Below are 16,438 nucleotides of genomic sequence, written 5' to 3' on the forward strand. Positions count from 1 at the left end.
CCAGACCTCCCCTGGTGCAGCTTTGTGCTGTTCCCGTGCATCCTGTCACTGGCAGCCAGTGAGCAGAGGCCAGGGCCTCCCTCTGCCCTTCCTCTCCTCAGGGAGTCACAGACAGAAATGAGGTCTCCTTTTCTCCAGACTAGACAAGCCACATGTCCTCATAGGACCTGCCTTCCAGCCCTTTTACCAGCCTTGTTGCCCTCCTCTGGATGCTTTCAAGTACCTTAATATCCTTTTCATATTTTGGAGCCCAGAACTGCACCCATATTCAAGGTGAGGCTTCACCAACACTAAATATAACAGGAGAATCACCTCTTTTGACCGTCTGGCTATGCTGTGTTGAATGAACCCAAGATTGTGGTTTGCCCTCTTGGCTGCCAGGGCACACTGCTAGCTCATGCTGAGATGTTGTGAGGCTTTGTGTCCGTCTGAGGCATATCTGAAATATTGGTTTGTGTGGTAGAAGAGTGGCTCTGGGGCTGCAGCAGGGCGGGTGGGCTTCTTGTTGAACGTAAGGCTCCATGCAGTCCCTAGATCTTTTGCAGACTGCTGACCATGGGCCTTGGGGACTCTGGACTGCTGGTCCATTGTTTAGAAAGTTCTCATTTAAAAGAAGCTAAAAATGAAAGGAAAACAAGAATAAGGGTGGGAACTAGATCTGTGGTGATAGATAGAATCTTCTCCCAGACAAGAAGTATCTGAGGACAAAGCCGTTGTCTTTGCTTTGCGTCTGCACAACTCCCAGCACAAATGGGTTCCCACTTTGCCTCAAAATCACGTAACTGTTTCAGCATGCTGCAGAGTCCAGAACTAACTCCCAGGGAATACGTACATCCAGTTGGACTCTCCACCATGCTAATGTGAGTACGTGGCTTTGAGATTGGAACTGGCTCATGTCTGGATGGCTCTGAGCATAGCAGAGTCAGCTTGTGTCTGGCTGTGGTTGACCCTTAGCAACCCAGTGAACCCTGAGAAATACTGGAGGGCTCACAGCACAGAATGAAATGCATTAATTCTCATTCTTCTCCAACAGCATGCTGCCGTGGGGGAGATGGAGGAGGCGATGCATTTTTACATAAGTTGAAGCAGTTTTTCCAAGGTCTTAGATAGTGACTGTGAAAGAACAGTGGTAAGCAGTATCTGCAGATGTACAGGAGCAGTGAGACCTATTGATGACCCTAAAGGAAGAATACACTCATGATTAGCCTTGTGCATCATGTTTTTAGAATGTAGCAGCTCATCCTTCAGTTCCAAGTGGTTGCTCTGCATGCAGTGAGTTGTAGCCCAGGAGAGCACCAGCGAAGCCATCCAAGGGCCTGTTGTGGCACTGAAACACAACTTTTGCTCTTAGCTCAGCTAAAATGCTGCTCCTTAAGTCCAGACAAATGCAGTCTTCCATCAGCAGAGGAATTGGGAAGCTCAGAGGAGAGCCTTTCATCATTCTTAATGTATCTAGTAATGCATAGGTGTATGAAGCATAGACGTTCCCCCCAAATTCATAACCGAGGTAAGATGAAGTCATTCAGAGAAGTGCTATAATTTGCACCTTCGTACGAGTTAGCAAGTGACGCACAAACCGTGCCTGAAGTCTCACAGACTAATTACAGGCTCTTCCATTTCAGTCTAGATAACTTGTGCCCAGCCAGAGAGATTCCTGATGTGTCTTTGAGAGAAGTCACAACAAAGACATGACTTCAGAGGCTGCAGGCTTTTTGGGCGTGGGGGTTTAGGCACGCTCCATGTAACACGGGAGGACGGCATGCGTGGGTGCTCCCACAATGTTGGCAGAAAATGTTTAAGTAATAACTAGGCCTTTTCATTTCTTTTATAATCTGGCAAGCCATGCAGAGAAGGAGGTTTTGACATCCTTCCACCAGGATCAGTGGGGACAGTTTGCTTTTAATGATCTCTTAGGCAGAGAGACCGACCATCTGCTGTTGCAAATCGGAGCAGCTCCATTGCCTAAAGTTACGTTACGCTAATTTAAATCAGCCCAGCATCTCCAAGACAAAGCACCTATCGCTGCCTTCCCCCACCAAGAGCCAGACCCAGAGCACATCCAAGCCAGGTAGGGCCTTGTTGTGAAGGAGCAGCCCCTGCAGCCCTGCTCCCCATCCACAGGCCCAAAAGCTGGTCCAGGCCTTCTGCTCACAGCCCTCCTTTGAGCCTCCCTCTTGAGAGGCAGAGCCCCGGAGGAAGAAGCGTGTGCGATGAGGACCCCCAAAACGTGACAAATTTGGAGGGCTCAGCATGCCATTTGTTTCCTCATTTCAGGAAACAAAACCTGGCAAGAGCAAAGTGGAGTAGGGCCTCTTTTTCCATCTGCTTTGCTGGCATTGCTCCGGAGGTCACTGCCGGGGACGGAAGTCCTCACTGGGCCCCATCTGCCTTCCCTGGGCTTCCTCGTTCATGCCCACTTGGGCCTCTGACATTCTACTCTGTTTTTCTTTCCTTGAAAATGGATAGGGAATTGGGAGCCGCTGTGCAGGAACGCGCCTGTTCCCCATTACAGCTCCACCGGGGCTGTAACACGATCGTGCCTGCTCCATACCCACACAGATATTTATTTATCCATACAGGCTTTCTCCTTGTTTTCATTAAGTTAGGCAGAAAAGGTTAATCTTTCTTCTGCTAAAGCTTCAAAACCAACCAAGCTAAATAAAATATGATTTCTTTCATTTCTTTTCTAAAGGACACTCTCTTTTTCTTTTTTTTTTTTTTTCTTAAGTACCAGAATGAGGTCACAGTCAGAGATGCCACAAGAGTAAATTGAAAACAGGTTGAAAAAAAGCAAAAGGGAGAAAGACAGAGAGAGAAAACCACAATCAGAGGAAAGTGACTGGTAACGTTGCAGGGTTGGTTTAATCCAGTCTAGTAAAGAAGCTGTCAAGAAGGAGACATTGGTGCCTTTCCACTTTCGCCTTCATGCTCTTTCTAGGAATTTCCAAAGGAAATTGCAGCAGAGGTCTCCTCTCTTCTTCTCTTCCCCTTTGATTTGCAGCACCTGGGTTTCATTCAGGCTGCTCTCCATGTAGGGATGCAGCCTGAAGGTGTGGGAACGCCTCTGAAGGTCCCAGAGCTTCCTTTTGCTCCACTAACCTTACCAAGTCTCTTGGCCTCGCTCTCTTGTTTAGTCTGGTTGAGCTCGATGCTGTAACTCCGTTGTCTTTGGTGGGATAGTTGGTAAGTGATTCATCCTGCGTGCTGTCCGTGACTGCTGGGCGCTGGCACGGATTGCGGTGGAAGGACCGAGGCAGGCTGAGACTGCGGGATGCTGTGAGCGAGGGGCCTGAGCCCCCTCCTGCCTCTGGTTTTGTTCCTTGGTCCCTGTTCCTGCCCCTCTTAGCCTCCAGGGACTAGAAATAAGCCACCTCGAAAGCAAATTGCCAGCGTGGCCTTGCCAACCGGCAGCTGGCTCAGGGATGTCCTCCACCAGAGCGGGCATCAGGTTGGGCTCCCGATTATCTCTTCCACAACCATCACCGCTGAGCTGACCTACGTGCCTTCGGGTGGGCAGCCTTGGGCCAGGGGCTTCAAAGCTTCATGAAATAGGTGAAGCAAGTCCCCCTGGCAAGTTCCAAGCATGCTGTTATTTTCCTCTGTTTTAGGGAGAGCTCTGACTCACCATGATAGTAGCATTAGTGTAAGATACGTGTTTACAAGACCAAAAAAAAGTGGAGGTTTGCCAAACCCCACAGCCCTGTCTGCAGAAAAGGCCGAGGCTACAGCGCGGGGCTGTGGTGGCGAGCGAAGGGAAATGCCCCCCGGGGAGAGCTGTGTGTCTCTGACAGTCACCAGCAGAGTGGAGACTGGTTTCCAAAACCTGCCTGGGCAATCGGATGGTTTGGGGCCCACCAGTCATGGGAAGGCAGTGGCGTGGAAATTAGGGGAAGACAGTCTGGGAGGGATTTGGTGTATGGTTAGGAGAGCGCGTCCCATTGCTCCATTGGCTGTAGTCTGGGGCTCTGTGAGCAGCACTTACCACAGCCATGTTGAGCTCTGGTCTGGATTTCTTGCTACTGAGAAGTGAACACAGGTGAGGCATCCTCACAGGAACTGGTCATTTGTCCTTGATATCTGTAAAAGCTTATTGCTTTAGTTAGCGTGACATCAATTATTTATTACTATTAATGAAGGACACAGATGGCTGTCTGGTCAATAAAATATCTCCTACTCCATGGAGATGATCTACTTAGCTATCATTTACTCTGCAGAGAATCTTTGGATTCTTACTGAAATTTAATAACACGAGCAAAGATACTACAGCAATCTAGGTCTGTGCTTCGGGGCTGCTCTGGGAGGCTGAAATCCTTCTTTATATTTGCTGGCGGGGTGTGTGAGAACACAGGCCCAGACGGGAAAGAGAAGCCCCGTTGCTTTCCATCACAAGCTACTTATCCATATAATCCCTTTTATAAAATGATCAAACTCCATCTTAAGAGATAGTTAGGTTATTTGTCCTTCTCAGGAGTCGACCATCTATTCATATCCAATTTACTTTCTTGTGCCATTACTGCCCATTAGCCTAAATATTTAGTTTCCATCTGAGTGCCTGCCCCATTGATGTATTCACAGAACCAGCTCTCTCTTCTTGGCCTTTTTATGTCTCTGCTTGTATGGTAAACTTGTGCCTTTTGTTATTTCCCTATGAAAAGCCTTCTCTCCTGCTTTTCCTATACCTTGTTGGTGAGCACAGCTGAGCTGAGCTCTCCAGCTGGGCACTCCTCAGGGATCTGTGCAGGTTCCTTTATTGCTGCAGCATCCCAGGACCACTTCTGCCTGGTAGGGCTACGTTCGTGGTCCGCCATCCTCTTGCCTTAGTTGCATCCAGCTACAAGCCCCCAGTCTAAATCTAGGGAATAACATCATTTTTGGTCCCAGGGGAAGCTTAGGAAATCTCCTCACAGAGCACCACAGACTGAACAAAGAGACTTTCTTGTCTGAGATGAACAAAGCTGCCGTGTGCTGTTTCACCTGGGGGAGAGCACGAGAGGGCAGATCTCTGCACTGGTTGCAGGATGGCCGATGGCTCTGGGCACTTGATTTGTCCCTGGGCTGTCCCTTACCTGTCCCTTACCTGACCCCGCATCTGCTCTCCCCAGCCCATGCAGTCTGGCACCAGCAGCAATCTTACTGCTGCTTACACAGGTGCAGGAATACTGCCAGCCTTGGCTTTCAGCACCTTTGTTAGCATCTGTTTTGCTATTTTTGTAACCACCTCTTTGCTTTTGTTTGTCTGTAGCAGGACCAGCGAGAGAGGGAAGTTCCCCAGAGGCTCAGGGCTGAACACAAAGCAACCTCTCGCTGTTGAGATTTTATTGCGGGGGTTTTGGTTTAAGCCAGGTTGACACCACATTGTTAGCCCTCATGAGCTTTGCCTCACAGCCTCTAAAGATGCCCATAGCACAGGACCTGTGAAGGTACCCACAGAAACTTGCAGACCTCTGGTTACCCCATGGCCTGTGGGGCTGCTCTGGGAGAGGGAGGTGGGTGCTGTTGGTTTCTGTCCTCTTGGCTATGTGAGATTGGGAATATGCTCTATGGATTTGGAGCTGCTTTTTCGGTTTTATTCTGTCTTTTAATGTTTTTTAAAAAAAAAACATCCTGAGGAAAGGCTGCTGGGAAGGACTCTGGGATTGACACTTTCTCATCCTTGGCTTGTGAGATTCCCTGCAGGGCAGCGACTGACCTCCCTGCGCTCTCTGATGCAAGCATTATTTTTACCCTGGTGTCTCACTCCAGATGGAGTCTGCTTCAGAAGTTCTCACCTAGACACAACCACATTTCTCTGAAACCCTGCAGCTACAGAACAGCGTTTCAAACCGATAGCAGGGGAGCGTTGGCTCTCCAGCACGCTAGAGTGAAGAGCGTGTCCAAGCACCGGGAGCGGCAGCGCAGGAGCACACACGCACATACGGTCCTTACGACACATCCCACGTCATCCCAGCCCCAAACTCCTGCCAGCTTTCCCTGAGGCACTTGCCTGCCTGCATGAAGGCAGGGAAAGCTTCAGCTTGTCGGTGCAGCTCCAAATAGCAAAGCTGTCAGGGAGAAATGTCCCTGGGACCAGCCTGACGTCTGCTCGGAGATGGATGGCACCAGCCCGCAAAGAGTGAGGTCCAAACGAAGCAGGAAATGAGGTGAAGAAAGTGCAGTAATGAAAATACAACAAAATGAAACAAACACTAACATCCTTAGTAATGGTATAGGAGCTGCCAGATGGGCTTGACCCAGGGGCTGTCTAGACGGCTTCATACAGTGGCCAGTTCTGGAGGAAGGTGCGAGATGCCCACAGCAGGCACCCATGGGATGATCTGCCCCCATGAAGTTTCTTCCCAGTCAGAGGAGAGGTTGCTTGAGGTCTGAAGAGGCTTAAAGGTCTTTCCATAGTTCAGCAGCACAATCTGGTGCTGCTTTCTCGTTACGTGTTTGTGATTCATCAGTCACGGCAGTGTCTGTCCTCGGTGACTTCTGGGGACAGGGAGTTCCCCTGCCCAACCCGCTGTCGTATGAAAAGGGATGGAAATGAGCACTGGAAATGCGCAGTAGGGTTTTGTTTGTTTGTTTAAACCATAAACCCAGAGCTAAGGGACTTGCTCAAGGCCATTCAGCGCTCACAACTTCCAAGCAGCAATTTTACAGCTGCCAACCCAACCTGCCCGCGGAATTGACCTGGGCTTTGGTACAGCCCCGGCTCTGGTAGCCAGGGTAAACTACAGGGACTGGTGACAGGGCTGCCTGAAAAACGTTTGGAAAGAACAAGTCGTGCTGGGAGCATTAAAATGAATAATTAAGGCTTGGATTCCTTTAGGGAGGAAAAGAATTTATTGCTGCTCTTTTCTCTAGCCAAGGGGGACATTTGTTACTGAATTGTGTATCTTGAGACGACGCAAATGTGGCTTGGGGGGGCTGGAGGGGAGAGGATTTTTTCTTCTACCTGGGTAATCTGGCCGCACAACGAGGCGGCCCGGGCTGGGTGTACCGGTGGGATATTTCTTACGGTCTGTACCAAGAAACTAGACTTGTGTTCCGTTTCAGTAGTCCTCGGTTAATTTTGGTTGTAGAAGATGAAAGGAAGAAATGTGCTGAGCGGGGAATTCTTCTCCTCTCTGCGCTGCGGTGTCTTGACATTTCCACGTGCACGAGGTGCCCAGCGCAGCGACCTGGGGCCAGCCCTGCTGACTGCAGTAGCTGCAGCAGCCCTCGCCCCGATTCCCATCTGTGGGAGTGAGGGCATGCCCAGGGCATCTGTTGGGTTTTGGTTTTTACTGCTGGTACCTTGAGCTGATGTAAAATGGGAATTGAAAGCAATGGACTCCAACCGCCCGACAGCTTCCCCCGTGCAAGGAGCCAGCAGCTTGCACAGCAGTGGATAATCGGGTCCAAAAAGCTTAATAAATGGGACATTTTCGGTTTCAGCTGGGTCATGATCTAAGTGTTTAATAAGCTTTATAAACCGGGAGACCAAAAAAAAAAAGTCTTTCAGCAGTTTTTTTATTGTTATTATTTTTCTTTGAGTGCTTGTAAAGGGGTGAATGTCCTTCAGTGCGGCTGAGCCGAGGGCTGCAGCAATCAGCTGCAGGAGCCAGCGGAGTGCACATGAAAGGGAATGCAAAGCTACTGATTTTCATCGAATGAATAAAAAAATAAACAGCACATTGAAAGCAATTACATCCACGCTCTATAAATGTCTCCTTTCTGATAATCTAACGTAGCAGAAACATATTTCACCGTGACAGGTAATTTTAGAAAAAAAGACCGTCTCCTTTTTGAGAACTGAAGGCGCCATTAGGGCAGGACAGAGCTATTTCATGTGGGTGCCCGTGCTGTTCTGGGAACCCAGATCCCACCCCTGGGTGGTGGTCCCACACATGGTGTCTGCAGTGAGCCCACACATTGCTTGTGTGAGCTGTGAATGCACTTTTCTGCTGTCCAAGCTATGACTTAGCACTGGCCACAGTTCTTGCTGTGGATCCCTGTTGCAGCTGACGGCCTGTGCATGTTTTCTGCTTGCTTTGTCCCCAGGCAATGTTCCCCGTACAGGCTCGTGGTCATTCCTTCCAGCCACAGCCAGCTGGACTTTGTTGCTTGCCCTTAAGCCTGTGCTGCACAGGGGTGTTCCTGCATTATTTTGTCAATGGCCTGCAATAATTGGCATCCATATTGATGTTTTGGTCTTTCTCGTCTCTTCGCTCTCCAGGAGAATCCTTGAGCTTTGCGGACGATTTGCTTTCCGGCCTTGCAACGTCCTGCGTGGCAGCTGGTAGGAGCCATGGAGACATCCCCGAAACCAGCCTCTATTCGGTTATTTTCAAATGCCTGGAACCAGATGGTCTGTACAAGTAAGGAGGGTCGTGTGGGGAGGTGCTGGGGGAAGGGGGATCTCCAATACAGTTATTTAGTTGTTATTTATCTTTTTGATCACTACCATGTTACACCAGACACTGGAGAAATGATGAGACTGCTGCTTTGGGCGTTAGGCTCAACCAGTGAAATGCAGAAACAGTGTTTGCCAGTACGGCACTGGAGGCACTGGTTGTCTGTTGGAGACCCCATTGAAATAACTCAGATTTCCAGCAAAATAGACTTTCAGGTCTGTGACTAGTGGGGTAGGGCTGTCTCACATGGAAAAACTGAGCTAATGTGCTCAGATGGCAGCAAGCTGCCCACCCTGGCCAAATTCCTGGTGGACCGAGATGGCCAGAAGGTTGTAGGTGTGGGAGGTGTTGCTCACGTGGGTTGCTGTTTATATCAGCAGGACTCGTATACCAGCTCAGAGATGCCCCAAATGCATCTGCCCACCATGTCGTCGATTATGTTGTAGTGCTTGGTCACATCTGTGCTCGTGTTCTTCTTCACTTGACTCTTCTGAGATGATGCCTTTGAGAAAATGGGATTGGATTTTCTGTTTGAACCCCATGGGAGTAGCTCGTGTCCAAAGTAAAGGGAAAATTTCAGCATCCAATTATTACTTTCTGTGTCAATACAGTTTGGAGGGGGTCTGGTCAAGAGGGTAGGAATGAGCTTCCGTAGGAATGGAGAGCACATGGAGGCAGATTGAAGGCAGGAACATGAAGGAGCGGAGGAGGCAGGGCAGAGCCATGACACGGGCACAGCAGCATGGCCCCGTTATATTTTTCTTCCCACCAGAAAAGGACAGAGGAGGCTCAGCAGGTGCAGCAGGTGCTCCATTCGAGCATCCCTTGTTTCGCTGTGGACTGCCCCAGCCAGAACAGCCCTTGGGGTGATGAGGAGTTTTGCTGTCTGTCTCAGAGTGCCCAAAATGCAGAAGCAGATGGGGAAGATGTCACCCACCATGAAGCACTTCTTCTGCTCCCAGGTCCAAGGGCAGCCTGCAGCCCTCTGCCATCGGGCAGGGGGACGGGGAGCTGACATCTTCAGACCCCTCTTCCTCCCGTGTACTCTCTAGAAATGGCATCTTCTGTTCTGTGGGGGATGGCAGGAGTCAGGAGGGTCAGAGGAGAGAGGGAGGGAGAGAGGAGGTAAGGAGATGAAGGAGAGATGCAGTAAGCAAGAGAGAAACACCCAGGGCTTAATGTCAGAGAGACTGTAATAATTAAAACACATTTCGTAGTGAGTAATGAAACTTTTTATGGGACCACAAAAGCAGTTAAAGCAAGAGCTGGCAAATGGTCTGTCAGCGAGAACTTTTTAAGATCTTGATTAATACTTTCCCTTTGCCTCCCCCTCCACCGCCCCCCAGTTAAGTATGTTGACAGCCTCCAAAAACGGAGCAGTCTTTATTACGCATGCCTCGAGCAGGGCCGTGTCCAGGAGCAGGCTCCAAGTGATACCTCTTGCCATTTAATCATTTGAAATGTTTTCTCGTTAAATATATAATAACGCGTAAATACAATTATTAATATCACTGGAAACTGGGCTGCCCTGAAAAGGTGCCAAGGAGAGCCTGGAACAACCGCAGAGCTTGCTAATAAAGCGCCGCCTGTAAAATTGGTGGGTTGTGAGCTATCGGCAGTTTGGCTTATACTGCCAGGGCGCTGGGCACGGGGAGAGCTGCTGGGTTTGATGGGGAGGTTGCTGCCGAGGTGAAGGCACGGAGCTGGGAGCCAGAAGGTCTGGCTGTTCAGCAGCACGGGCTGCCAGATCATCTTCCCCATCTGCTGGGCAGGGATAATTGCACTCACCCGTCTCTTCAGGGGCTCCGTGATCTAATTCCCGATGTCTGTAAAGGGCCAGGAGAACCTTGGGTGGGAGGCGTGAGGCTTTGTCCGGGGTTGTGTCATCCCTTTGGCCAAAGCCAGGCTTCTGCTCCGCAGTCTTGCCTTACATCACCACGGTGGGGGTAAGCAGAGGTCGGTGGTGCCCCGCGCCCCGGGGTGGCTGTGGGCAGCTCCTGGTGCCCCCGGGTGAGGGACAGCAGCTCTCCATGGGGAGCCGCTGCTGTGTGCAGCCCTCAAACATCCGTCCCTTGGCACTGAGGAGCTTTGGACCTGGTGTTCCTCCGGGGACAGGACGGGGGTGACGCACAGCGCTGGCTCTGTCCATCGGCTAATTCTCAGCAGGGCTTGGCGCGCCCTTCGCAGGGCTGCACGCGCTGACACTCACTTGTACGGACACACATCCGTGCTGGCACATGTGGGGCACAGACCTGCTGTCCTAGGAGCCCCAAAAATGTGAGCGCACACACTGCAGCACACCTTGCTCAGCATCTGATGCTGCACGTGCCAGCACACCTGCGGGGACCGATGCTCCTGTGCTCCCCGTGTTCGTGTACGCTACCGTGGGTGCATCCATATCCAGCACACACGCGTCTGTTCCAGCCCAGGACCCAACCAGCACATGTTTACTTAGCATCTGTGCATTCTCAGATACATAAGTACACACATTAAATATTCCGCTGTTCAGATGTCCATACAGTTGCGACACAGCGTGAAGAAAGCCAGAACAGTGAAATGTGAGGCTAACACTCTGTTCTGAGCCCGCGCGGACATAACAACAACAGAAACACGGGCACGGGGTCACTCCTTAAATTGAATTTCTTCTGCTTGTTTCATTTGTTTCTGTGGAAAAAATAGCTGCGTTGGAAGGCCCCGAGCTGCTATAATCCTGGTTATAGCAGCTCGGCAGGGACCTGTGCTTTTCTCCAGGCTGGTAGGTGAGCACACGGATCCTGCAGCATCAGAGCTCTTCAAAAGCAAATGCTTTTGCTTGTTCAGTAGTCTGAGGGTATCACGCAAACTGAGGAGAGGAGACTGTGAGATCATGGGAGTCTCTTCTGCTTTGTAAATGCGTCTGACGTCCTGTCCCTTTTCTTCTCTAGTACCTACGGCAATTTCACTGCTGTTGGCCACTCATTTGGCAGATTACCAGGCTGAGATCAAAGCTGGGCTTGAGCATGAAAAACAAAACCAAAAAATGCTCTACAAACAAGCAAATAAACAGCCTGATTGATTCCTCTGCTTTTGAGACTTCTGTAATTTCAAAACATAAACTAACAAAAGGAGAACTAATTTCTTTGTCCTTTGCAATTTCAGCCTGATGAAAATATGTTGCCTGTCAGCCCTGTTCTTTCCCCTGCCTGTAGTACGTAGGGGCTGAGATTCCAGTCCCTGCACAGAGGGTTTTCCAAAGGAAAGTAGTTTGTTTCAACAAAGACGTGTGTGCTCCATCGGCTGGCGTGCACACGTGGACATTCCTGCTGGTCCCACAGGTGGGGGTGCCCATGCTTGGGATCCGTGCTACAGTCCCATGAATGCCCTCAAACACGGGGTACCTCTGATGGGCTTTGACGAATGACAAGTTTGGTTCAAGCTCTTAAAAACAAAAGGCTTGTAATTCTTGCAGAACACATCATGGGTCTGGGGATTCTTCTCCCAGCGCTCAGCTGGACCAGAGGCCGTCCATCAAGCAGCCTCCCAGGTGGATCTGGAAGAGGATGGGGTGAGGAAGGCAGAGGGAGAGCTGTCTCTGCGTCTGTTCAGTGCTTGGCTGGTGCGGGCCAGCCAGTCGTGACAGAGGTCAATGCCAATCAGACCGATGGTTTGGGAGCCTGGGAGCATCGCTCTGTGACAGGCAACTCATGGTGTTTCAAGTCCCAAATGCCAGCTGGGAGAAGGGGCTCTGCCTTGTTTCGGGGGTCAAATCCAGCCTGGAGGACTGACCTTGCGTAGCTCATGATCCTGACGTAGCTCACCACCTACAAACACAACAGCTCTCTTTGGTGCTGAGATGAGGGCTTCCCTTGTGCATCCCGCAGCCTCCCTGAGCCTTCAGCCCTGCTCATCGATCTCGGCTTCTCACCCCATCATTCTCCAGGCTCCTGGGGATGCCTCATTGCTGAGCTGTACCCGATCGGCTGCCTGAACGTAGCTCTGCCAGCCCAGCACGTTCCTTTCAGATACGTGGTGATACACCAAGAGCTGGGAGCCAGAAAGGGAGATTTTGGAAAGGGAAATGAAAACCCCCTCCAGCTCCTTATGGAGCTGTAGTGCAAACACACCAACCTCTTCCCTGTGCCACAGATACTATAATTATAGATTAGATTAAATCCCAATGTTTCACTTTATTTACATTCCTGACCTAGCCTATTCATTTCCGGTGTTTGTGCCAAGAATCAGCACAAAATTTACTGGAAATAATATGGAAGTCATCAGGATCCCTTCCAGAGCCTTTCCTTGGAGTGTGTTCATGTGCTGAGAAGGAGCCTCCAATTTGCCTTCCCTTTGCTGGCCCACATGGAGCTTCCTCAGGGTGATCCCGAACCAGCCCAAAGGCTCTAGCAGAGTGAGTTTTGGGAACAGTAGGAACCCATTCCCATGGGATAGTCAGGCCCTTCCATGGGATGGAAGTGCATTTAGGATTCTCAGACCACCACCACAAGGCTCCCAACCACAACCAAGTCCTGTGCACCCGGCATCAATGCCTGTTGGGCCACCTCCCGCATGGCTCCTCTGTCATTGTGTGCCCAGCAGTGAAAATACTTTTTTTTTCCTTCTTTCTTTTTTATTTTTTTTTTGGCAAGCTGAAGGAAAGAGGCAAAGTGGCTGAATATTGGGAACCTGCCGTAGCACTGAGAGACAGCAACTGCAGCTCAACGAGCTGAACATGCTGAAGGAACTGGCTCGGAGCGAGGCTGATTAATGTTGACTGACCTCTGCCTTGTGCAGAGCTGGGATAAAGAGTGGAATGGAAACCCTTGGTGCTCAAGTGTCTGCTAATGCTGGCAGCGGTCCGCTGCTCCTTATATGATACTAATTGTTATTGTTGGTCTTCCGTCAGGAAGACACATGAATGAGCACTGGAGAAATCGGAGACAGATCCCGACTAGCTCAGTGGCATGGGTTAAAACACATCTGTTACAGCCCTTGGCTGAGGCCCCCGTGTGCACAGGAGCTGTGCTGCTTCATTGAATCCACCTCTGCTGTTCCACATGCGTTCCAGCTTCCTGAAGTTGAGCAGTGCATGGCTGCAGTTTCTTCTCAGGCGCTCCTGGCTTGCAGAAGCTCATACAAGGCAAGTCAGGAGTGGAACAAGTGTTTGCTAAATCCCAGCTGCTGGCTCCTCCTTCCTCAGCAGTGTAGGATTGCTTCAGAACCAGGGTGCCCCAGCGCTGGCTGGGATGTGGGGTTGTTTTTGCTGAAGTGAGCCCAGCACCGAGCTGTCTGGGCTTTGTGCAGCTCTCTGCAGTGGAGGTGGATTGGCCCCAAGAAAGGCAGTCTGTAGGGAGAACAGGGTCAGGAGAGGGAGGAGATAGTCTCACTGCTGAGGTTAATGAAGTCCTGTGCATGTTGGGCTCTTGCTTCCAACATGGGCTTCTTTTCTCAGCACCCTACACAGAAGCGCACACGTGTGGAAGCCATGGAAGGCATCCCTGCTGTCATCATGGCCAGTCGAGGTGCAGGAGGCTCCTCCCAGCTTGGCCATCTGCTCCGCTGGGTGATGCGAGCAGGTCACTTTGTCTCATCTCCATCTCTTTGTCTGCCCCCGTGGTCTGAAAGCTCAGGTTTTAAGTTGCCTCTGGCCATTTCTGTGCATGGCCCAGCCCGCGTGACTCAGAGCAGGGCCTCCAGGTGCTACTGCAATATTGCTGTCCTGACCGTTTGCCATCGCCGGTCTGAAAGTTGGGTTCGTGCCTGCATCCTCCTTCGGATCTGTCTCCTACCAGCATCCAGCCACCTGGGACACATCTGGCACCAGGAGGTGTCTTTCCACTGACCTCAGCGGAGCCTTCCTCCCCAGGAGCTGCCAAGAGCATGAGCATCTCCTGCCTTTTTGCAGGACAGGCCAAGTTATCCTCCCCAAATCCTCTGCTTCTGCTCCCGCCTCGTGCCACAGAGAGAAACAGAACAGCCTTTGTTGCCTTCCGCAACCAGCTCCTCCCCACCCTTTCCTCCGGACGTCCGGATTGAAATAACATTCTTGGTGGTTTTGTTCTGAAATCTCCTGGCACCCAAGCTTCAACCCTGGCTGGGTCCCGGCCCGGCTGCATTGCTCCTTTGGGGCGGCGGGAGGAAGGCGGGCGGTGGGGAGGAGGAGGAGGAGGCACAGCCCGATGGTTGGGGAGGGTATTGCAGTGGGGGATCATACAAAAGGAGGACTCTTCCTGGCAATGATGGTGGGGTAGAGAGGAGGGGTTCGGCCCATTCATCTGCTGGTAGACAAATGGACCTCTGCCGTTCCACCTCTTCCCATCACAGATTTACTCCCCCCTTGCAATCATGGACTTGGATTGTATTTTTACCTCTGTGTGTGTAGAAACCTAAACTAACATAGATCGGTCCAAGTTTTATCTCATTGACTAATGGCAGAGCAAGTACAGGAGACACAATATAAATATCAGCACAGATATTGCTGGCTTTGATTTCCCTCTAAGCTACCAAAAGCTGCACTGTGCTATGGCGCTGGAGTCATTTGTTTTGTTCTTCGGTTCTCCACGTCACAGAGCACCTTTTTTCTGAAGGCTGGAAAGCTGGGGACCATGGAGATTTGATTCTTAGAGCAGAACTGGGTTTTGAACCCTTCCAGGACACAAGGATTTCACTGCTTGCAGGGGGTATTCCTTTTATCTCATAGGGGAAAGTGGGTCAGGAGAAGGACAAGTGGCTTTGTTCTTCATTTTCTAGATGGGGAAGCTGAGGCAGGGAGCAGTGATGTGATGTGCCCGAAGCTTTCCTTGAGCTGGATCTGACTATTGAGGTGAGGGGTGTCCTCACTCAACTTCACCCAAACCCCAGCTACATATGAAAATTCTGCCTCCTCCTGCGACTGCTTCCCTGCAACCAGGAGCAGCTCAGCCTGATATTTGCAGACAAGTCAAGGTTTTTTTATAGGCTAATTCCAGCCTTAGGAGCGGCAAAAAGGAGGTCAGCTGTATCCATAAATACGCCATGGGAAGGATGTGACAAGCTGCTCCGAGGCCCAGGTGTTCAGGTACTGCCGCACCCACAGCTCCTAGCTGAACCTCGAGCCATCCACACATCCCATGGAGTCAATCAGTTCAGGCAGGCTCTGGATGGGACCCCAGGTCCCAAAGGCTGGAGATGCTAGGCACAAAAGGTGCTGCTGATCCACACAGAAAGACAACTCAGCTAATCCTGCCTGCCCATCTTTCCCCTCGTGCTCTAGAGGTTTTTGGATTCCATTACCTACAAGATCTGTCCCAGTTCAGACCAGCAATGTACACACATCTCATATATGGTCTGTGAGGCCATAGAAGTGGTTAAACATTTATTTATTATTTATTTATTGATGGAGCCCTGCATGGGAGGTTGCTGAATGCAGCAGCTTTCCAGATCTCGAGTGGCCTTTAACTTATTCCTTGGGTCTGGGAATTTCCCCCCCCCAAAAAAAAGAAGTTTGTTTATATTTTTTTCTCTCAGTTTGGTGTTTTTTCAGCTCGTTTACAGGGAATTTTGAGGAAGCTGAGTGCAGCTGGGCATTTTCAGGCTGGTCCAGTCTTCGCCTGCAGGGCCAGACCCAGCCCCCTTGCAGTGATGGGATTTATTGTTTCCCTGGACTTCAGTGAGCCTCAATTTCAGGTGATGGAGCAGGAGTGTGGTAGGGCATGATGTGCAATTCCTCAGCTGCAACTGCTGCTGCTTAGCTCTTGCTTAAAAGCAGATTCTTCCAGATCCAGGAAAAATCCCACATTTTGGTAACTTTTTCAGCTGCATGTGCTGAGATGTTTGAAAACCCTCAGTCCCCCAAGGTCTGAGCCCTCATTGCCTGTCTTGAGTTGTTAGTGCTCGGGTGGCCAAATCTCTGCTGAAGAACTTGTGTTTGTAAAAATAACCAGTGAATTTGGGTACCTCTGTTTTGGGAGCACCATCTTCAAGGCTGCTGCTGAGTTCAGCTGAATTTGTACCAGAGTAGGTCACTGTAAAATGAAGATACTTGTGAAAATAGCTGCTGCTTCCTGAGCTGTCCTGCCTGTAAAAGAGGTGCTAGAGCTGAGCTA

At 50.5% G+C, this 16,438-nt stretch overlaps 1 protein-coding gene across 1 annotated transcript in view; it reads left to right on the forward strand.

Moving 5' to 3' along the window:
- Window positions 1-16,438, forward strand: part of ASTN2 (astrotactin 2) — a 315,069-nt gene that overhangs the window by 275,216 nt on the left and 23,415 nt on the right. Inside the window, exon 19 of the mRNA XM_032200243.1 lies at window positions 8,201-8,342. Within this exon, the coding sequence (XP_032056134.1) occupies window positions 8,201-8,342 (142 nt within the window). The remainder of the gene's footprint in view (window positions 1-8,200; window positions 8,343-16,438) is intronic.

The sequence above is a fragment of the Aythya fuligula genome, chromosome 19 (assembly GCF_009819795.1).
Source record: "Aythya fuligula isolate bAytFul2 chromosome 19, bAytFul2.pri, whole genome shotgun sequence".
Lineage (NCBI taxonomy): Eukaryota > Metazoa > Chordata > Aves > Anseriformes > Anatidae > Aythya > Aythya fuligula.